Genomic DNA, 21,838 nt, shown 5'->3' on the forward strand with positions numbered 1-21,838 from the left:
TTAATTAGGTTTTTAACAATATAATGAAGCCTCTTGTGGCAAATGAATTCAATTAAAGAGCGTTTATCGTTATTATTTAATATTAACTTAAAAATTATCTATGTTTATTAATACTACATTTTCATGTGTATTTTAAAGTTGTAACAATATAACGCACCAATTTATTATCACAATCACTTTTTACATATTATTACTATAAATAGTATTAAATAAATATTTTTGATAGACAACATTATCCATACAATATATAACCTATATCTGTGCCTATATATAAGTCTTCAGACACTGATCCAGACAATCTTTTTTATTTGAGCAAAATCAGATAACAATGGCTGATGCAATTCTTTCTAATAAGATGCCTATTGAAATCTTGCATCTTAATAACATTAAAAATAAATTGCACCTCAGTTTATTTACAACTGAATCCAGGTATTAATAACAATCGGCATGTTCCAGAATACCAATCCAGCCTTGCCAATATGCTATTTACCCGCTATTCAAGCTAAATTCAGTACAAGCTCGAGGTCTTTATAAAACTGACACTGACGCGAACATAGGAAATTAAAGATTCTATCATTGTAACGAACGAGTCTTAATAATAGTCGATTTGTGATGAGAGACTTTTAGCGTTGTTTATGAAGGAATAAGGGCTATTTCTCTATGCAGCTTTTTAACGTTGTAATTTAGATTGGATAGTTGGGAGACTATTTGATTAAGAACAATTAACATTGACAGTCAATACTTCAGTTTACTGAACTTTATTAACAGTTTATTGTTGTTAAAATGAATATTAGGAGCGCTGAGGATAGAAACAGTAAGTAATAATTGAAATATATTATATCTAGATACAGGGCTTAATTTAAGGGAAAGTATCGAAACCTAACCTCCTCCTTTACCTCTCTTTTGTATGTAAATCGGAAAAATTTTATAACGTTTACCTACGATGTACTGTTGTACGAAAATATTTGCCTGTAGCTTTTGCTTTAATAAACAAAAGAAAAATTAATATCATTCGCGCTCTGTCAAAATTCCAACTAGTTCAAACTTCATTGGAAGTTGTTTAAAATTTAATGGCCACCACAAACCCTTTCTAATTTTCATAATAAAAAGTCAGTGTCATCCGGTAACGTCATTACCGGCACAATTTACGAACTCTGGGTCACGGTGTTAAAAAAGTAGGCCCCGAGAGACAGTAAAATGAAATTGTGTCACATTTTGAACCGGGAAATACAAGAGTTTGCTAATTTCTAGCGCTTTATTAATGCATGAACGGGAGGCTCAACATTAGGCTTGAGTCACTGTATACTGGTTCAATTAAATCATTTTTAAACTTATTCCTAAAAATTTTATAAATCACGAAATCACTGGAAGGTACTGAAATACGGTAAGTACCTATCTACTGCTTTTTTACCTCTTTTCAATTTCATATTGTTACATTTACACTACCTGTCCCTCTTCTTTCGGTAAATTCTACCACTTTCTGTTATGGTCTTATAATTGCTGATTTTATCTAAGAAGCATTAACATAAGCATGCATTACATTCTTCACTCTTATTTATTTATAACAAAGCAAAGAGCCTGTTTTTGTAACACAAACAATGTATCTCACTGCCCATTGCAATGAATTTTCGTAATTATGCAAAACAATTCAAAGTTTATAATGGTGTGGCTTAATAGCTCTAAAGAAAAAGTGCCATTCCCCTCAAGTGCGTATTTGAGTTTGGAGTTAGATATTGTTTAGAATGTCTTGTTGCTGCAAAAATTACCAGTAAATAATGAATATTTTTACTTATACTTCATGCGAAAATAGAAACAGGGAGAATTAACTGTATGATAATGAAATTTTGTATTTTTTTTTAATTCTCTAAGTGGTTTAAACAGAATGACATGAAACAGTAATTACTAACATAACCGGATCGTATTCAAAGGTTTTACGGACGAAAAATCGCTGCAATGCGTATTTTTTTGTACAGGGGTTGCGTATTTTTATATCAACAACCAGGACCCTAAACGTTTTTGCATGCCAAAGGATTTTTTGCTCTAATCTGTGCCATAAAGCAAAATATATTACTTGCTTACATCCGTGTTTTATACATATACAGAGGTGAAAGAGATAATGTCCCAGTTAATGCTCGATACGGATTTTTCTACTACATTTAATGACAATAAAAATGTTTCTAAATATAGAAAATAAGAAGGAAACTTAAACAATTTTGTAATAATTATTTGAAGCATTTATATTTTAGACGAAATGTTATAAAGCAGAAAACTTTTTGAACGAAACTTAGCAAAACAATAGTAGAGCCGGTGGCACGAAATCCATAAAACCAATAAATTTCATAATTGTATTTCTGGGGGATTTATTGTATATTCTTATAGATAATTAATATAATTTCAACTGTTTATTTAAGGAAATTCTTATTTACATCTTGCCCTTAATAATGTAGGCTACTATTATCTAGTAAAACCCGGGCGGGACCGGGGAGCTGTTTAGGTTATAAGGATAAGTAAAAGCGGATAAAATAAAACTCTATTGACTTTACGACATTTTATTATCGAAATCAGAATAATTTACATTGTAAAAAATACACATACTCGGTAATTGTTACACTAATTTTAACAATTTTTGGCTCCAGAATGGTTTCCACGTTTTAACTGCTGCAATAACTCCGACTAAATAAACATAATTATAATGCATTCATATTAAATTATAATAGCATATTTTAATATTCGTATTTTGTATGAATAATTTCAATAACATTGTTTTAAATTCCATAGGCCATTCAAGGCCTTAAAGTGAGTAAATAAAACTTCAAATTCAATATCAGAATTAAAGTGGCAAATTGATACGACATTTAGTAAGAAAGGTAAAATTATATCCTAGTATCTTTGGCTTAACTTAAAAAAATCATCAGTACATAATAAAATATATTTATTCCCAAATCCCTTATACGTTTTATCTTGAAGAAAATAAAGATTATTTATAGTAATCGAGAAAGATCTACGTAACATTTTACATTTAGCATAATATAACCTCAATTACGTTATAGATAGAGTTCAAATCTAAGTTTATCTCACAGAAGGCTTTGATTGTAACTTACGCTAGATATAAACTTATCTACTTAACATTTATATGTATTAAAAATAAAAGCTGCATCTTTGGAGTATTTACGATTGTGTGGGATATGACATGAAAGAAAATTCGCATGTAGTAAATTTAAAATACATACTTACACTCTATATTACATATTTTTGATATTGCAGAATGTTTGTTATTTTTATTTTAGTATTATTAAGTAGTCAAATCATTTTTTAATACTACAACAACTAATATTTTAGTTTTGAAAACAACAGATATGGAAATTCCTATTATTTGTAAAAAATTTAGTAAGTAATTTATTTCAACTGACACACGGTTTTGCTTTCAATGATATCCCACATTAAACAAGTCTACATGCTTATTATTGAAATACTGTCACAAAGTTGAAGAATAAGCGATATGTATTTTTATTTTAGAGATAAACACCCTATAGTACTAATTGACTAACCACTTGCGGACTATTGATATAACTATGAATTCTAGCTATTTCTAACTATTATGAAGGCAAACGAGGTTGTATATTTTTTATTAATTTATAGCACTTATCTAATTGTCTATGGTATTAATGGAAAAGTATGCAGCGCGTTGTTCGTATGGATAGTCGAAATTTTAGTACATAGTGCATTTTTACAGTTGATACAAATTAAAGTTAAATTACTCTTTATTTGTATATGATAATAATTATTTTGTACTGAAGCGAAGAAGGATTAATTATATTAAAATACCATAATATAACTTTATATAGAGTTATTTCTTGTAAAAAATAATTATGAAAGACTGTGGTGGGTAACATGAGGATATCTTATATGATAATCATGATAATGTTTGAACTTAATTGTATTCTTAGTACTAACATTAATTGACAAACAAAAATAATAAGAAAAAGCTCTTATAGGTACAGCGGCAAACAATCGAAGTCTACCTATACCGAACATCGACAGTCATCTCTTATTAAATTATTTTATACAGCAATTTTAACCATATTTTTACACACCACGAACTCACATTGAAACGAGAACTCATATAGAGATTGGAATCGAAATAAAAATATCTTTGGACGGACAGTACAGATGCCAACGCAAAAAGGTTGTGAAAAAAAAAACATGTGCGTGAAAAGAAACTACTGGCCACTTACAAAAGGAACGCTTAAAAAATAATTCGTTTAAAAAAAGAATAGTCCGAAATTACGTGAGGTTATTTCGCCAGTCTTCCTGCGGTTGTGCCGCAGTGCAGTTGGTGGCACACCACCGAGATTGTGTTGTAGGCGGACAAGGATTTCCGCCGGGTCGTTGTCGTCGGATTATTCTTCTTGTTCGTAGCGCAGAGCCGACACAGCCGCCTTCACTTCGACAAGGGCTCCACTGCCCCCAGTCTGACACTCGACAGTCAAGTAGCTCTATCAAAAATACAATGATTTTTATAACAAGAATAACTTCACATCTCGAACTGTTTCAAAATTTCTAGCCGTTATGAAAATTGATTTGTAAAATTCAGACCTTTTCAATCCATGAATTGCCTTCAGATCGTAATTCAAACTACATATAACAAGTTTGGTTGCTAACGTATATACGTAATATTCTGGTAAACTCTCAAATGAACCGTAAATCAGCATGACAGTGTTCTATTCAAAATACGACTATTATTTGTTTCTAGTACTGCGTTATAATTTGCTGAAATCTATGAGCTTTTCTAAAATATACACTATGTATATTCTGACCGTATATCCATTTAAACGTGGCAAAAACATCTATGCACTACGTGTATTATAATCACTGTAATTGTATTAATCAAACTGAAAATCAACTCTAGAAAATAATTAAACTATAGATATAGATTAGAGCCATTCATAAAACTATTAAGTATGAATATTTCTAAATTCTCTTTCATTACGGGATCGCTGTTAAATTTTAAAATGACCAGTTTTATGCGTACTTGTCCTTTTTCTCTTTCGTCTCTCCACCGGGTCGGTGTTATCAGCTCGCAGCTTGCGGCGGCGCCTCGCCCTGTACCGGCGGGCCAGGCTGCGGAGCGCGGACCGCTCGCTCGCAGTGGGCCCGGAGGTTGGCAGCTCGTTGGCCGACCTCGGCTCTTCTGTTGTGCTAGCGTTGTTTGTTCTACAGATGTTGGCAAAGGATATCGTGTAAGTAATCTGTAGTATTTATTATATGTGAAATTCACGACGGAGACTAATTCTAAGAGAGACTACTATTTTCAAAATTAAATCACAAGAAATCTAGTAAAGATAATCACATCCTAATTAATATTTTTTCAGTTAAAAGAGAAACATATGTATATATAACAATAAAGTTTATATGCTTTTATAGATATGCATGTAATAATATAAGCGATGTAGAGATCTGACTAGATGGGAATCATAATAATATATGAATCCACGTTTAATTGGTGTTAATGACATGAAAGTAATTTATTATTAACACTCACATTGAATAATAAGAATAAGCACCATCCGGCGTTGTTAAAGAGCCTTCTGCGTAAATTCTTGGTGCTTCAGCTCTCTCTACCTCTTCAGCAATAGAAAGAGCTCGATTGCCATCAAGCACATCGATACTATTATGGTTTAATTTATCCAACTGGAGCACATCGTATTTTCGGTCGTCGCTGTCACGGTGAAATACTTCGGAGAGCTCGTATTCGCGTAGCTACAATGGAACAATTATTTAATTTAACCGAATAGCTTGTGATAACATTAAATACTTATGTGCTTTGAGGACAAATAAATTTAAGAATTTTATTTCATTTTGAAATTGTGAGTAGTAAGTTCTGCACACTCTAGTAAGTTTAAATATAAGTAATACAAAAAATGTATTGAATAATTTCACCTACAACGATTTTTATGTAATACATTTCTATAGCAAAAATGATATTGTTTACTCACTTTAATAAATTGAAACGTAGCAATCGGAGGTAATCTTCTTAAGTGCGGGTAGAAGAAGGAACCGGCGGGGTGGGAGGGGTATCGCGACGTTATGCGATACGCCACTCCTTGCGGAGCCGTCGGCCAGTTCGGGGCTGTGAATGTGAAACCGTTGTCTGTTCCTGCGTCGAGTGGATCCACCTAATAAAATATAAATGTGTGACGTGCTGTTTTCTTATTTAGTGCACAATGAAATAGTTATAAATGAAAGGTCAATTTATGTATTATATTGAAATTGATTCATTAAAATATTATATAAATCCTGTCCCAACATATATTATTTCAAAATCACTGTCCCCAGATGAGCTACTAATTTATTCAAAAAAAAAGCGATAAAATAAATCTGACACGAAGTTTTTTTTGTAAAGTTATGCACTAGGTTATCAATCTTACCTCGATCGTTATACTATCCAGCCAGTTGCCATCGACGCACAAATCAAAACTGTCCACTCCGATGAACCAATCCGGTGATGGAATCATTCTAGCCATGACTGATACCTTGGGAGGAAATAGTTATTTGAATAGTACATTTCTATGAAGACATCAAGTAATATACAACCTCAATAAAACGAAATTGTCTGTATTTGTAAATTTATGACTATCCAATAAAAGGCGACGATACATTTTAATGGTAATCGTCTGAATAACTTTCGTTCCGATCTAAAATCATAAATCTTTAAACGTATTCCTAAATCATTTTGCCCATTATGCTTCAGGAAGGCGAGGAATATTTTGTTTTTATTACAGCTTATGTTCTTGACAGCGGTGACATCCCTTTGAAGTGACATTCTACCATTTCTACAGACGGGCTTATTCTTCATAGCTTTAAGAAAGATAAATTTGTAGTCGAGTTTCATCTTTTAACAGATAAAAATTGTTTTATAAATATTTTTTGTATAATAAACTGTAGGCGGACTGTATATAATCGTATCAGAATGAAAAAAAAAAGATTTAGCTTTACGAACGAGATAATCCTAACAAATCCCACTGACAATAATAGAAGCTTAATTAAGCACCGAGTTAGATCATTTATCATCCAAACTTTTCCAATCGAATTGACAAATGGACGCAAATAAAAAGTACGCAATGAAACAGTAAACAACAAAAATTAGTCTTAACTGGCAATAAAATGGCTGCGATCGCGATAAATTTCCCCTTTTATTACCGCTCCATTTTCAATGGACTCCTGCTTTTTTACTGACGTGTAATTATTGTTTGCATTCCGGGACATTAATTAGTGCTGAAAAACGATATTTTCGGTAGCTTTATGTAACGGCAATTTAATTGTAAAGTATCAGTTGTTCATTGTTGTCCGTTTATCGTTATCAGTTTCATGGAAATGATACGATTTCATTCACATTTTAATTATCTTTGCATTATATTTACGAGCTCGCGGTTTATTAATGCTGGTTGTAAATAATGATGTTGATAATTCGATGAGGATAAGTGGCTTATATGCAAAATGCTTCCCATTTTGGGTAATTGTTAAATTATAATAAGCTGATTAAAACATTGTATGTTCATATACTTAAAATATTAAGACCAATGGTGTAGAGCTTAACTGAAGATTATCAACCATTTCACGCGTCATTAAATATTTTCAGTACAGAGGCTTTGCCATATTTAACGAGGGTTTCTTCTGTAATCCGCAATAAAGACCCTCTAAATTATGTTAATTAGTCCTTAATAAATCTTGAGTGTACGAAAAATAAAAAAGTTCTTTGAAAAAGCACTCTATTATGTTGAGTAAATTGCAATAATATCAAAATTCTGAATAGAAATAAAAGTATTTTGTTTTGCTGGGAGACTATAATCACTGCGAAGAAGCCGACAAACTCAAGACTCGAAACATTGACTATTATCATCTGATAATTATTATAATAAATCACTACCCTCAGAAACCATGAACATGGTAAATAATGACTGCAGTATTATACTCACTCTAGAATGATTGCCATCAACAAAGAACTCAGCTTCAGTACGCCCAGTGCCCTGTCCTATCGCTGGTGCTCCAAACACGTCAAGGGTTCCCGGACTGGAGCCAAGGGAGTCCAGTCTACCAGTTTCTGCGAACTGCTTGACTGGCAGCGATACTCTGCGACCGAGCCGGAATAGCGTGTAGGAGCGGCTGTGGGATACACCTGTGGAATATAAAGAAATTTTAGCTAAGGGTATATAAATAGGCGTTAGAGGGTATGGTGGTTATAAATGCAATCATCACATCATCATAAAGTAATAATTAATAGTCGTTTTGACAGATAATGTATTGTTGGAAAAAGTTGCTTTACAAAATCAAAAGTGTAATAAAGAATACATTTTTATAATTATATTCATTAATAAACAATAGTTAGTATAATTATTGTTTATTATTTAAAATAATATTTCGACAATATTTAATACTAGGTGTATCTACGATTATTTATGCATGAAATTTTAAATTTTATATATTAATTACATAAATTTGTTTTCTTATTGAAGTTAACTTGTAAGCCGAAAGGAGTCAAGGGCTTACTTTTGATTTAAACTAAAACTTTCTAGTTGTGAATCTATTGTGTCTGACTGTTACAATTATACAACCCTTTGGGCACGTATTAACCTTCTACTGTATCGATTAGAAAGTTCTAGACCGCCAAGCTGTCTGGGAAGTGTTGTGAGAAATATTCGAACCTACACAATTATATTCAGATATATTTACAAAATATTATTTAAGAATAAATTTTCTATAGTGTTATGTAAAAACATATTCATACAATGATATAACGTTGTATAGGTACAACAACAGAGAATAAATCATTTACATTCCATGGATAACTCTGAACTAGATTCCGAGGCACGTCCGTACGAAACAAAAAACAACTAAATTCCCCAACAAATTATGAAATATCTTCGAAGTTAGCGAAAAATAACCCGATAGTGTAAAAAGTTTGGAGATCAACACCCGGGCAAAAAGAGCAGGGGCCGGAACGGATTAAAAGTTTTCCCTGATCTCAACAAACGCCGTTAATATTTTTTTCGTGTCTTTTATGTTTAGGAAGCAATTTGCTACCCGTTCACAGTCCATCTAATATTTCATTTCGAGTTTATTAAAGTGTGAAAGTAAAGATTTCAGCAACAATTTATTTTGAAATTATTTGAGAAAACGCTACACTGAACCTTCACGTAGCGTAACGTTTTTAAAATACTCACGATATTCCACTACCGATTAAATCGGAATACATTATGCCAATATAAATACAAGCAATAAATATTTACTCTGTTAAATTAATAACATTAAATTATACATAATATGAGTATACACATCCATTTTCCTTAAGTATGATTATTTTAAAAGTAATCTACAACAAGATTACTCACGTATACGTCAAAACGTAAATCCAATTTAGTAAACAAGACATGCAAAATGTTCTCGTAGAAATATAATTCGATTGTTTTTAGCGTTGTTTATTAGTCATTATTTCTTAAAATAAATTTGTCCGTTTCAATCTGACCTAGAAACTATTTCGCGGAACAAGCCGCGCATCGAATGCTTTAGTCGTAAAAATGGACGACTCATTTAGAAGGCTTACTAGGTTAAGCGCTTTTACATTTCCACCGGATTGGTGAACATCGAGGGAATGATATCTGAAATTATATTTAAAAATTATTTGCTCTATTCTGCTACGTAGAATTGTGTAATTAGTTGAGATTAAAACAAAAGCGTTAATTAAAGAATAATTGAATAAAGATAGAATATGCTCTTTATTAATAATTGAAATTTGTTTTTTCTGTGTAAAGCAAAGATTATAAACAATGATTAAAACATTGCCTCAAAATTTTAATCTCTACATTCACATAATAACTGTTTTTCTTCATAAAGAATACAAATCAAATAAAATGTTATTAAAAGATCGTTCAATCGAATGAATAGCATTAATTGTAATCATTGTTTACATAAGAGTGAGTCAGGAGTTGATGAACCCGTACGCTGCCAGTTGGCCGTGTTACAAAACTCAGAATAAATGCATTCATGTAAAAACTAATAATCTTAAAATACTTTATCTCTTCTCATTTATAATCTAGATTAGTTGGGTGATTCATTAATGTTCTTTTCGTTAATATAGATTGGTCTCATTAGACTTTTTATATCGTACATAAAAAAGTCTTAAGAAGTTGATTATAACTTTATCTATTACGCACATGTTGAAACAGAAAGATTTGATAGTGACGTCAAATATTTATACAAAATAAATACAAATTGAGGGATAAAACAAAAGTAATTTTTAAACGTATACGTTATAATAATAGTTGATTAACTACAAGCTACATAACTGATTGGTCGGCACCATGCTGGTATTTAATCATCCTGTCCATGTCATATTGCATTTAAACTGACTCTCTATCATAAATGTACGGGTATTATGATATTGATGTGTCAACAGAATATATATATATAAATTCGGATTAGAACCGATCATTTCCACTCTAACTGCAATTATACACAAATAAGCGGATTAATATCTATACTACCCAATTGGAAAGCTTATTTCCAATAATGTTAGAATTATCTCTGTGTTTAATTACACTACTATAACTAATGCTTGATACTCTAATTAATTACCTTTAGATGTAATAACGTATTAGTATAATAATTGATATTACTTTTTAAATATCTTATTTTTTATTATTAAAACTGTTTACTTATATCTCTCTTAGTAGCAGTATAATTACCTTTTCTTTGTGATATTTGCGAACGTTCAAACTTCTTGTATAATTACATTAAATATAATTTCCTTCAGTTAAGTTCCGTATTAAATGAGTATACAGAACTCCACCCACTTGAAAAAAGCCTCTACGTACAACTAAAGCAATTAAGAATGCGTACCTTAAACGAATGGGCTTGTTTTGCCAAGCCAAAGCTCTTTTCCTAATTTCTTTTCCAGAGAAAAATAGCTGAATCTATTTAACGATAGCATTAATTTGTACAGCTTGTAGTTTTTGCCGTCGTACTTGGGCTCTTATTTACTATCTTATTTTTAAAAGGTTTTGCATATTTATTAGTATTAAATAACAACGTAGATTCCCTCTTATATTGGCTTTTAATTTAAACAAGCTTTAGTAGTAACGGGAATATTATAATGTTCAACACATAATATGTATTATGTTTTAGTTTTTATGGAGTTTTGTTCAATAATATTACTCGTAAACGTGGAAAATACGAGTATAATTGGAAACGAAATAGAAACGAAATATTACTTATCTTAAAAGAAATGCACTAGAAATCAAAGTGCAACGAAACTAAAATGAATACTCCCAAGTCGAATAATATTAGTCGTGCCATTAGTTTAAATAAAGCCGTGCTAAGTGTGTTTCCACGTATTCGTTCAGGTATCGAATGAAACGCGATAATCTAGTCACAATTGAATCGTTGCCAACCGAGTGAATAATCGATAGAGTACCTCGTATATGACACATTTTGTGATGTAATTCCCGCGCTTTGGTGGCGCTTGGCTAATTACGGTCTACTAAATGTCTATTTTATATTTTTAGGAAATAGTCTAATAAGACTGTATAATAATAATACACGTGCGCTTTTATTTCTATCAATATAAACGGCGGTGAAGCTTATAGCGTAAATGTGTTAACTACCTACCGGATATTATTATTTATTTTATTACAATATTAAACTAAAAACGGAAAAACCGTAAATCATTAATATAACAACATTTACTACGTTTATGAAAGTTCTAGAAAATATCTTGAACAAGCTAAATACAAAAAATATAAGAGATCTTATAGGTGATTTTTATCTTAAGCTTCGTTAAAGTACTTTTTCTGCAAAGCTTTTCTATGAGCGTAGTTCTTAATAGTGGTTTTATGCATATTACAGCTAATGCTATGTTCAAATTGCATGAGATAAATCTCGCACATTTTGGCATCATTACGCTAAGATGAATGTGCCACACGCCTCATCAAAATATCGTGTGGCGCCGAAATTGCCTCCTCAATAATGCCTCCAATTTACAGCTCCCTTGAAAGTGGATCGAATGACGAAACAAGACCAATTTCCTGGGCCATGTAGGCGTCGACAAACAATGGGTAATCTCTTAAGATGTACAATTTATATCCAAATAAAGCGGGATTATTTTGCACTGTTCGCTTTTATATGCGTACGAAAAGCGAGCTTGAAAAATTGTGACTTCGTGAAGAAATTGGGCGTGTTAACCTCTGGTAATGTCATAATAACTCAAAGTAGAATATTGCGTTCCACCATAACTTTATTGTTACTTGATATTACTATTAGTATCGTATGATATGATGATATGATATTGATAATAGATATTACTAAAAACGATGGTTATTTATCAATTTTAATGTCTGGCTCGTGTTTGTTTCGTTGAAAGATTTACGGTTTAATAGATGCGGAAATCAAATACTAGGTATATTGCGTTACATTCTTCATTGTAAATCAACATACTATATGATGATAATATGATAATTTAATTGTTGTGAAACTTATGTGCAAAACGTATTAAAACAGACGCAGGCTGATTTAATTTTGAAAAAGAACTTCGCCGAAAATTTCTTTGAATTTAGTACTTTCTTAATTAAGTTTTTCCTATTACATAATTTTGGATAAATTCAGTAACCTGACCTACGAGCTAAGTTCGCGACGGAAAGTTATTTTAAGAGCTACAGGCAAAAACTTTTGGGACGTTTTAGTCACAAGATAAGGGCAGCTCTTAACATCTGTAGGAGTTAGCTTACGAGTATATTATTTAGCTTAAAGGAAAACTTTATGTGGATATACTGAAGAAGCTATATTAAAATTATGAAGGTTGGTTATCTGTTCTATTTTTATATGTATTGAGATTTTCTGTATTTACCTTAAATTTTATATTACAGACAGTTATAGATAAGTGTTAATGTCTTTTCAAAAATAAAAATAGGTACATTATTAATTATCATATTAAAGACAATTCGTAAGAATTAATTTAACTAAACTATTGCATGTCACTAAAACATGAAACGTTTTGTCTATTATAAAACTGTTTCAGCTTGACATTCAATACATACCTATAGGTATAATATAGTCAACAAATGAGTAAACGGGTCGCATAATGGGAAGTAATAACCCTGTCTGTTGTGAGGACCCACAACATTTAGTTACGGACGTGTATTCCACTAAGAGTTAGAGACCTCAGGAAGTGAAGGGTCGGTAATGGCCAAAACCAAAGCCTTTAAACTAAACAAACACTTATAGTTGTGTTTTCTATTACTTTTAGTACTTAAATCAAGTTGTTTGATAGTACGATGTTTTATTTTTATAGCCTTTTTATCTCAGATTTATCTCAGACTAGCTTTCCGCCCGCGGCTTCGCCCGCGATTTCAAACAAAACCCCCCATAGTTCCCGTTCCGTCCCGTGGGATTTACGGGATAAAACCTATCCTATGTGTTAATCCAAGTTACCCTCTATATGTGTGCTAAATTTCATTGTAATCGGTTCAGTAGTATTTGCGTGAAATAGTAACAAACATCCATACATCCATACTTACAAACTTTCGCCTTTATAATAGTAGTAGGATGATTGAAATGAGTGAATAAAGTTCTTATATTCCTAACGTCCAGATGTTCATATAATGTTATATATTTATATGATTTTTACTCTTATTGATTTTGTATAGTTAAATATGTTTCGAAGATTGTATCATGTTGTCATACTATTTGCTCATTTTAGGAAGGCTTGGTTGTATGTTATTTTTTTTGGTTGGTGCAGTTTCGAGACTTTTACTCAAAAATAAATTTAACGTTAACCTCCATCGTTTTACATAGAAAATTATTAATACACATGTAGTTAATTAGGTAAATGTGTTCATCATGTGAATTTCGTTAACCGTTGTTTTAAGTAGAAAGTTTGGAAAACCAGTTTTGATAACTCTTCATTTCAGTGAGTCAATAATAAATTGATCTATATTTTATATCATTAAATATCATGTTTGTTTTCGGTATGGCTTTTTTATATAAATTTTCTTCCTTAAGACCAACACACAATCAACGTTTGCCGTCGTATTAGTGTTGTCCCCAACTTCCCGAAACACAATAGTGTTGCGTAGTGATCTTGTTTCCTGTCACTATCGATAAGTGTCTATTTTAGTGGTCAGTTTTGGCTTTTGGCCAATCGTGTAGGGCGGATGCAATATGGTTCAACATTACTATTTAGTTCGAGTTTCAAAGGTTGAAAATTCCGATGTAATGGACATTCTTGATGGGCATAATTGATTGGTTACATTATTTTTTTGTTAAGTAATAGTTTTAGTATGCAAATGAATTGTTTCTTATATAATTTTTATGAACTACTTATGTAATAGAAGTGTTGTCTATTTTTCATCTTATTAAGTAAGTAACCTAAGTATAATAACAGTTGACACGTGCCAATTTAAAGCTTTTTAAGCTTTTTGTAAGCCTTAGTATTATTTACGAATTTGAGTACCCTTGACCTTAATATCGTCTTATTTACACAAGTCTAGACAGTTTAGTGTTATTGAATAAAGATGTGAATATAATTAAAAATATATAATGAATTTTAGTTAAACGAACATATTTATTTAACATGAAATATTATAACCGTTTACAATAATATGTATTATTGTTACTAAAATCGACAACTGAAACGATAATTATTAAAATTTAAAGTAAGCAAAAACAAGAGCAATTATTATCGTATGAGGTAATTATTAGAACCATGTGGTCAATTCATTTATCGCTATTACATTTCATCCCATTCTTCACCCTTTAAGGGTCGGTAAATCGATCTTTTGCGAATTTCGTAATTGCCATAGTTACACGTGCTCCCATACTCAGCCGAGTGTAACTGTAGCCATTTGCGTTTGAATAGATACAAGAATATTGTCTTGAAGCACTTCACCCATATTCACATGTACATTCAGGATTTCATTGAAAGGTCTTAGATTTCTTTATTTAATGGGAAACTACTTCTCACGTAAACACAATTTAAAACAAAAACGTTGCTTCAATAACTGCCCGATAAATAATCCAGTTTATTTTGAGAACTCCTCTAAAATTTTGCGAAATAAAGTTCGTTTTAACACAATTTAAATGTCTTTTATACGAAAAGATTTCGTTTGAAATGTTGTTATTGAACTCTCTTCCCAGCGTCCGCAATAATGAAATTTTATTCAAACTAAAAGTTCGAAATAGTTTCGTTCCGAAGTGCACAACCAATTTCGTAATCATCACAGAGACAAATATTTCATTTTCACACTTTCACAACTGTTGGTTCTGACACAAAAAATAAGTTTATTTGATTGGTATCTTTGTAAATTTATTAGGTTTTATGAGAGAGGTGACGACGTATTGTAAACTAGAAGATGTTTATTTGCGTTAATGGGATAACAAACGCTACAGAATCACTAGATTATTAAGAACCATTCACGTCCCTGGTGGATTCTTTATAATAAATTTAATTTTCATGGTCTCCAGTTTACATTTATTAAAATAACGAAATATGTTCGATGTAAGAATAGGTTTAAATCTTACCTATATTTTCTACTCAACATATCTTCTACTAATCAATATCAACTTCATATTATATTACTCTAATAATAAAACGCAACTTACCATAGATTCGTGACCACTGCGCCGGCGGTCGCCAGTCCGGGTAATGTTTCGGGAACTTCTCCCTGGTCCAATACGTGTGCAATACCATTTTATACACCGTCATCTTATCCGGGTTACAGGTATCTACGTCACTGGGTGACGGCGCCGCCGCGGCCAGCGCGGGCAGCAGGAATATCAGCCACATCATTGTATCGACTATCGATGTTTTGGTACAACACTAGGCCATTGTTTTGGCCTCCCCGCAACTGAAACAAAAGAATTAGTCGCTTAGTATTATCAGTTTAAGCTTAGTATCTAAACATGGATTTTCAAATCGTTGCGAATCTTTTATGTACATATTTGAGTGAAATATTCTGAACATTAAAAACATCACCAAACGAATAAAAAGAGTACTTATAACATTTAAAAGGAAAGTAAAATTTAGTTATCTGAAGTTGGATATTTTTAGGTCTTTTTTTATTTGTAAAAGATCCAAGATTGATATCTTCATTAGAAATAAGATAAAATTTAAGAGGAAACTGTCAGTCTTTCATATTGCTATAATTGCAAAAACTCTGAAGATACTTTCAGCACTTAAAGTGACAAAAACCATTTCGTTTGCTATGAAAATATTTTCTATTAATTTCATTGAGATGATCTCAAAACGCCTACGCAGAGCTATTCTGGTGAGGGCGTATAAAATTAAATGAATGGACAGTTCAATTATAACCCCGCTGTTTTCATTAAAATTAAGATCGATCCATTTCTGAAACATCCAAACAAATATTTACTCTATCTGGGCCAGAGATTTCCCGTGACGTTAAGGTTAACGACCTTTCTATTTTGGTCTCTTTGAGGTGATAGTGTCTGAATCAACATAAGGATTGTTAGTAAATCCAGCCAAATGTCAGACGTTAGCCATACATCTGTCAGGTGCCTATTTGCTAATGAAAGCTCGGCCTGTACTAAATATTAGAGACAGAGATCTTTATTGCGAACATCAGCTAATCTATATGTTTCATGTGTTTTTATGATTCGTGTGTTTTACTTTTTACTATGTCATGTTTGCTTTCTTTCATTTTTTATATTATTAGATTCTGACTATAAGGTACATTATAAGTATGTTATCGTAGAGTAGTACTAAATCTATGAAAGCTTTTTTTATGTGGGACAGTTGTTTATAATCAAATTAAATGATCTATTTACGTGCATTGGCACAATACATGATTGTAATATAAAAATTTGGTATGACAATCATATCAATAAGCTCCTTATCAATATATTGTTAAGCCACTTATCAAAGATGAACCATAATTGAGGGAAATACTCATGTTAAACTGTACCACAAAATTCGAAGAAGTTTCATCGATAAATTGAACGGTTTTATACTCAATACATTTTACAAGGAACAATTCAATTACGGTGTAGAGTATCGTGACGTGAATGAAACTTCATGATATATTAAAAGTGCGGTTGGATAGGAGGGTAAAGACCCTTGCAATCAATCGATGAATTGTTTATGTAGTATTGACGTATTTGAGGTAAGTAGATACAAATTGTAGGTAATAGTGGATATTGATTAATATTTCTATCTTTAATGGCCAATTTGATTCGGTTTTGTTGAAGACTTTTGGAAGATACGTCGTTATAATTGTATGAAATTTAAATAACATGTAGGTACGATGTTATTTAAAACAATAAAGAAGTTACTAATGGACGAAAACTCTTTCAATTCCACTCAGCTACGCCATTTGGTAGATTACCTAACTATTTATATAGTACGAAATCTTTATTGAAATCAGGTCACCGTCACTGTCAACTTTACTATCCAAAGATTAGTCAATCAAATATTATTCCAAATTGCCTTTAACTCATCAAAATTTTTCTATATTTAAATAAAATTCGCTCGAGATCATGCAAAACTGCGCACGTCCCAATTTCAAAACAGCACGCCATTAATTTTCCCTACGCATAAGCGGGGCAAACCATAGAAATTCACCTTCAGGTATCATTCCATTGTTCTCCCCGTTTTACCCACTCGGGTCACGTGCCACCCAATCAGGGATATGACAGGTTCTTTCAAATAGATATGAACTGTGAATGGACCTTTATATATGGAATAAAAAAATGTTAAATCATTAGAAGATTACTTCTGAAATATTTACGTGTACAAAACTTCATACATAAGCTGACGTAAATTAATTATAATATACCTTATATTATAAAAGGATATATAAACATATAATTATGTTTTAACAATATTTACCATTCCAAAAGATCTAACTAAATTTTAAAATAATTAAATTACACCAATTTTTAATCTTCCCTGCAATTCATTATCTTGATTAAACATGACTCGTATTAAAATTTATTTCCAAGAACTTTCTAGTTCTTTCCGTTAATTTACCTTGGTTTTCCGTATTCAGCGGAATCAACCCCTTTGTTTTAGTCCCCCGGGGTACTTTCGATTACTCCGGTATTTCATGGAAATATACATCACTAAAATATAGGTTTATAGGTAGAATTATCGCTTCCCTATAAGTTATATTTTCTGTATTGTATTAAGTAGGAATATATTCTTGAAAAAATGATAACGTTAAATAACGCTTAAACTTTATTAAATTATTAGTCAAATAAAATTTTCTGGCTAAAATATTAAAAGGAACTAAATATTCTATACACGGCTTATTCTATGTTCCTCTTTACAAATGAATAGGTTAGTTTATCTGTCAATAATTAATCTCACCATGATATTCATTCATATTGAATTAAGGATTTAATACAATTTTATATATATATATATTTATTAACAAACAACAAGACAAAACTCTTGAATATAGAGTTCATTTCTTAAATCCAAACCACGAACTATTAAACAATTCAATTAATAAAATTGAACTTCTCAGTAAGTTTCATGAGGATCTGTGTAATGAAGATTTAACAATTCACGATATTACTCAAGCGGTGCGCTTTAAAATTTAAGTTAAACTTAAGAGCTGTTGGCGTTTTCATTATTTATCCATGTATTATTTTTTAAGATTTAACCTATGCGTGGCGGCAAAAACGTATATTAGAAGTAATCCAAAATTAAATGAAATATGATATGAATTTTATAACATTGAGAAAAACAAAAAATAAACAAGTGGAATGTTCATGTTTCCATAAATGAAAAATTGTGCAGCATCATTTTTACAGCATTTAATTAAATATTCGTATCTCCTTCATTAAAGTAGAATGGTCTATGTAGTTAAGCTTTGGACACTAGGGGATGTATTCATTACTTGCGAATATACGATAATATTAATCACAATATCAGCTGGGGCATCCAAAATTCATGGTACAATATCGTTATTATACTAACATATTAGCTTTTTTACATTCTACTTTCTTTCGAACGTATTATCACGTACATACATCTAAAAGTTCAAATAAAAAACAGACAATATCTTTGCGAATGTTTTATGTTGAAGGAAAAATATTCGGATACCTTTATCCGCAAAAAGTCAAACCCGGTTACCCATATTGAAATAAATCAGAGGGGTCATTAAAATGTAAAGTGTCCCTGATAATATATATCTATACATATAATAAAATCGTAGGAAAGTCAAAACTGTACATTGAATATTTTTTTAAAAGAATACATAATTCATGATCAACTAGCTGTGCCCGCGACTTCGTCCGCGTGGAATAGTGACTGCATAGTAGGTGACTTCTTAACTTTTATTGAATAAACACGTACTACCATAAATAATTAAAAGAACTGTTAGTAAAATTTATTACTATACTGAGCTAAAAAATAAAAAATAAATGCCTAGTTAATTTTCTACGTAAAATTTATTTTAAATTATGTCATATTATTTTTAGGCACCAGGAGGGAAGGGAGCAAATTTATTTTTCTTCCTTCCTTGTATGGATGTTTTTGACAATATATCATGCAGCAACTGAGCGCCGAGACAAACTTCAAAACGCAAAGGAATAGAATCCGCTATCGATACTATAGTCTGTCCACTATAAGAATTGCTTTTTGACAGCTCGACGGGTGATACCAGAAGTGATGTTCAAAAGATTATCGATTGTGATACCATTTTAATTATAAATTCAAAATATTATCATAAATCGAATCAGGTACGTAAATAATAATTACAACGTAAACGTACTAATAAGATATGTAATAATAAGACCACATATCTATGCATTGTATGTTAAAACTAAACTAAACTAATATTTTATTATTTATTGGTTTCTATTTTACAATTTTGTTGTCATTACGTTTAAATTATATAACTTAATAGAAGAGTTTTTCTGTATCGGATATATTTTACAGAGTATTTCTATCGATTATTTTAATCTATCGACCCATCATTGAATAATTTTGTGTAGGCATCACTAAGTGGGCGGGACCTGTCCATGAAGTACGATAATTATTTGTATGACATTTTAACATAGACAATACAATCCTACATGGGCGTGAAGCTGTCAAAAAGCAAATAATATAATGGACAGAGTATAATTGACATAAGCGTATGATGTTTTGCTAAGGATTTGTTCACCCTACCAACGACGACGACGACCACGAACAAAATTTTCATCCAGTCGCAATTTAACAAAATTGTACAAAACACAATTAGAATAAAATATTAAAATTTCCTGTCGTTCTGGTGCTTGGAATTTTTTTTTTTTGAGATCAATGAATGAAAAAATAGATTTTTCGTAGAAACGGTAAAATTATCTATAAAAAACTTCAAATACATTGTTTTCTAGGAGCCACCGTTTCTACGAAAAATCTATTTTTTCATTCGTTGATCTCAAAAATAAAAATTCCAATCACCAGAACGACAGGAAATTTTAATAATTTATTTTTAATTGTGTTTAGCACAATTTTGTTAAATTACGACTGGATGAAAATTTTGTTCGTGGTCGTCGTCGTCGTTGGTAAGGTGAACAAATCCTTAGCAAAACATCATACGCTTATGACAATAATTAGTATCGATAGCGGATTCTATTCCTTTGCGTTTTGACGTTTGTCTCAGCGCTCAGATCTTTCCTGTCTCACGCCTGTAGTAACTAAACCGTTTAGACCGTTCAATATAAATTAAATTAAAAAAAAACCAACGCAACGAAGAAAAGTGCATAGAAAAAGGAATAAATAATTTTACAAACTTCCCGAAGATCTTTAAAAATAAATACCATTTTAAATATTTATAAAAATTAAAATGTTGTGTGGTTTTATAAAAGTGAAACTTAGGCACAAAATTATCGTATTTGTACGATAATAATTATCGTACGGTTCCGAACACTGCTTTACACCTACTCGGCAGCCGACCGTCACGCGACATGCGCTACACAGACCAAAAAGTTTGAGACGATGTAATAAAAGTTTCACTTTAAAAAAAAAGTCATCGGGGCTGCCATACCATCATTATCATATCATATACAATTATATTTTTTTTATAATGGTACTTAATTTTAAAGATCGTCGGGAAGTTTGTAAAATTATTATTTATTCCTTTTCCTTCGTTGCGTTGGGTTTTTCTTTTTAATTTTTAAATTTTTAACTTCGGTTTCTTATTTTCATGTGATATTTTCAAGTGAGTTTTTGACCTCTACCTCCATATTACATTCCTACATCATATTGATATCTATAAGTTTGTTGCTCCTTGATATCTTTTAAGTTGGGCCGTAACCGTGCACAAATTGTAATGGATCACAGTGGCAAAAGAAGTGGTATCTTTAGGAAAAAAAATTGCCAAGAGCCAGGCCTATGTGGCTTTGAGTAGAGTTCAAAATTTCCAGGGTGTGGCTATCCTCCCGCTCCCATATCCCCCTCTTCTTTCACAGACTTTCAACCCTTCTCTTTCCACACCTAGTAAATGGCAGAACCGATTTTGATGTAAACCATATTATCTAATTATACCTATATGTATTATGTACACGTCATATCCTGTCGTTTGATGCTCCATTTGGTTTATTTATCTAACCACTGTCACCCCTAAATGTAATAAACGGATGAACCGATTTCGATAAAACACGTTGCTCTTTTATATTTTGATATGCCGCTTGAGTATATTATTTGATCACATTCGATTATTGTTCATTCCCACTTTTACCGCTGTAATCTAATAAATGGATAAACTGAATTGGATAAAAATATAACTAATATTTTTTCCCACATTCCCACTTTTACCTCTATATACATAGGTATAATAAA

General features: G+C 31.4%; 2 protein-coding genes across 2 annotated transcripts in view; one reads left to right on the forward strand and one right to left on the reverse strand.

Moving 5' to 3' along the window:
* The window catches only part of Dok (docking protein homolog), a 246,996-nt gene that overhangs the window by 114,036 nt on the left and 111,122 nt on the right, over positions 1 to 21,838 (forward strand). The gene's annotated exons all lie outside the window — the stretch shown is intronic.
* Positions 2,534 to 21,838, reverse strand: part of mspo (M-spondin) — a 30,571-nt gene continuing 11,266 nt past the window's right edge. Inside the window, exons 2-8 of the mRNA XM_089703292.1 lie at positions 15,652 to 15,896; positions 7,977 to 8,176; positions 6,429 to 6,533; positions 5,997 to 6,176; positions 5,543 to 5,760; positions 5,033 to 5,214; positions 2,534 to 4,496 (exon numbers count right to left, since the gene is read on the reverse strand). Of these exons, the coding sequence (XP_089559418.1) occupies positions 4,285 to 4,496; positions 5,033 to 5,214; positions 5,543 to 5,760; positions 5,997 to 6,176; positions 6,429 to 6,533; positions 7,977 to 8,176; positions 15,652 to 15,838 (1,284 nt within the window). The 5' untranslated portion in view covers positions 15,839 to 15,896 and the 3' untranslated portion in view covers positions 2,534 to 4,284. The remainder of the gene's footprint in view (positions 4,497 to 5,032; positions 5,215 to 5,542; positions 5,761 to 5,996; positions 6,177 to 6,428; positions 6,534 to 7,976; positions 8,177 to 15,651; positions 15,897 to 21,838) is intronic.

This window comes from Colias philodice, chromosome 14 (assembly GCF_061535455.1).
Source record: "Colias philodice isolate Cphi_HAF_F1 chromosome 14, ilColPhil1 Martin Lab GWU primary, whole genome shotgun sequence".
Taxonomy (NCBI): domain Eukaryota; kingdom Metazoa; phylum Arthropoda; class Insecta; order Lepidoptera; family Pieridae; genus Colias; species Colias philodice.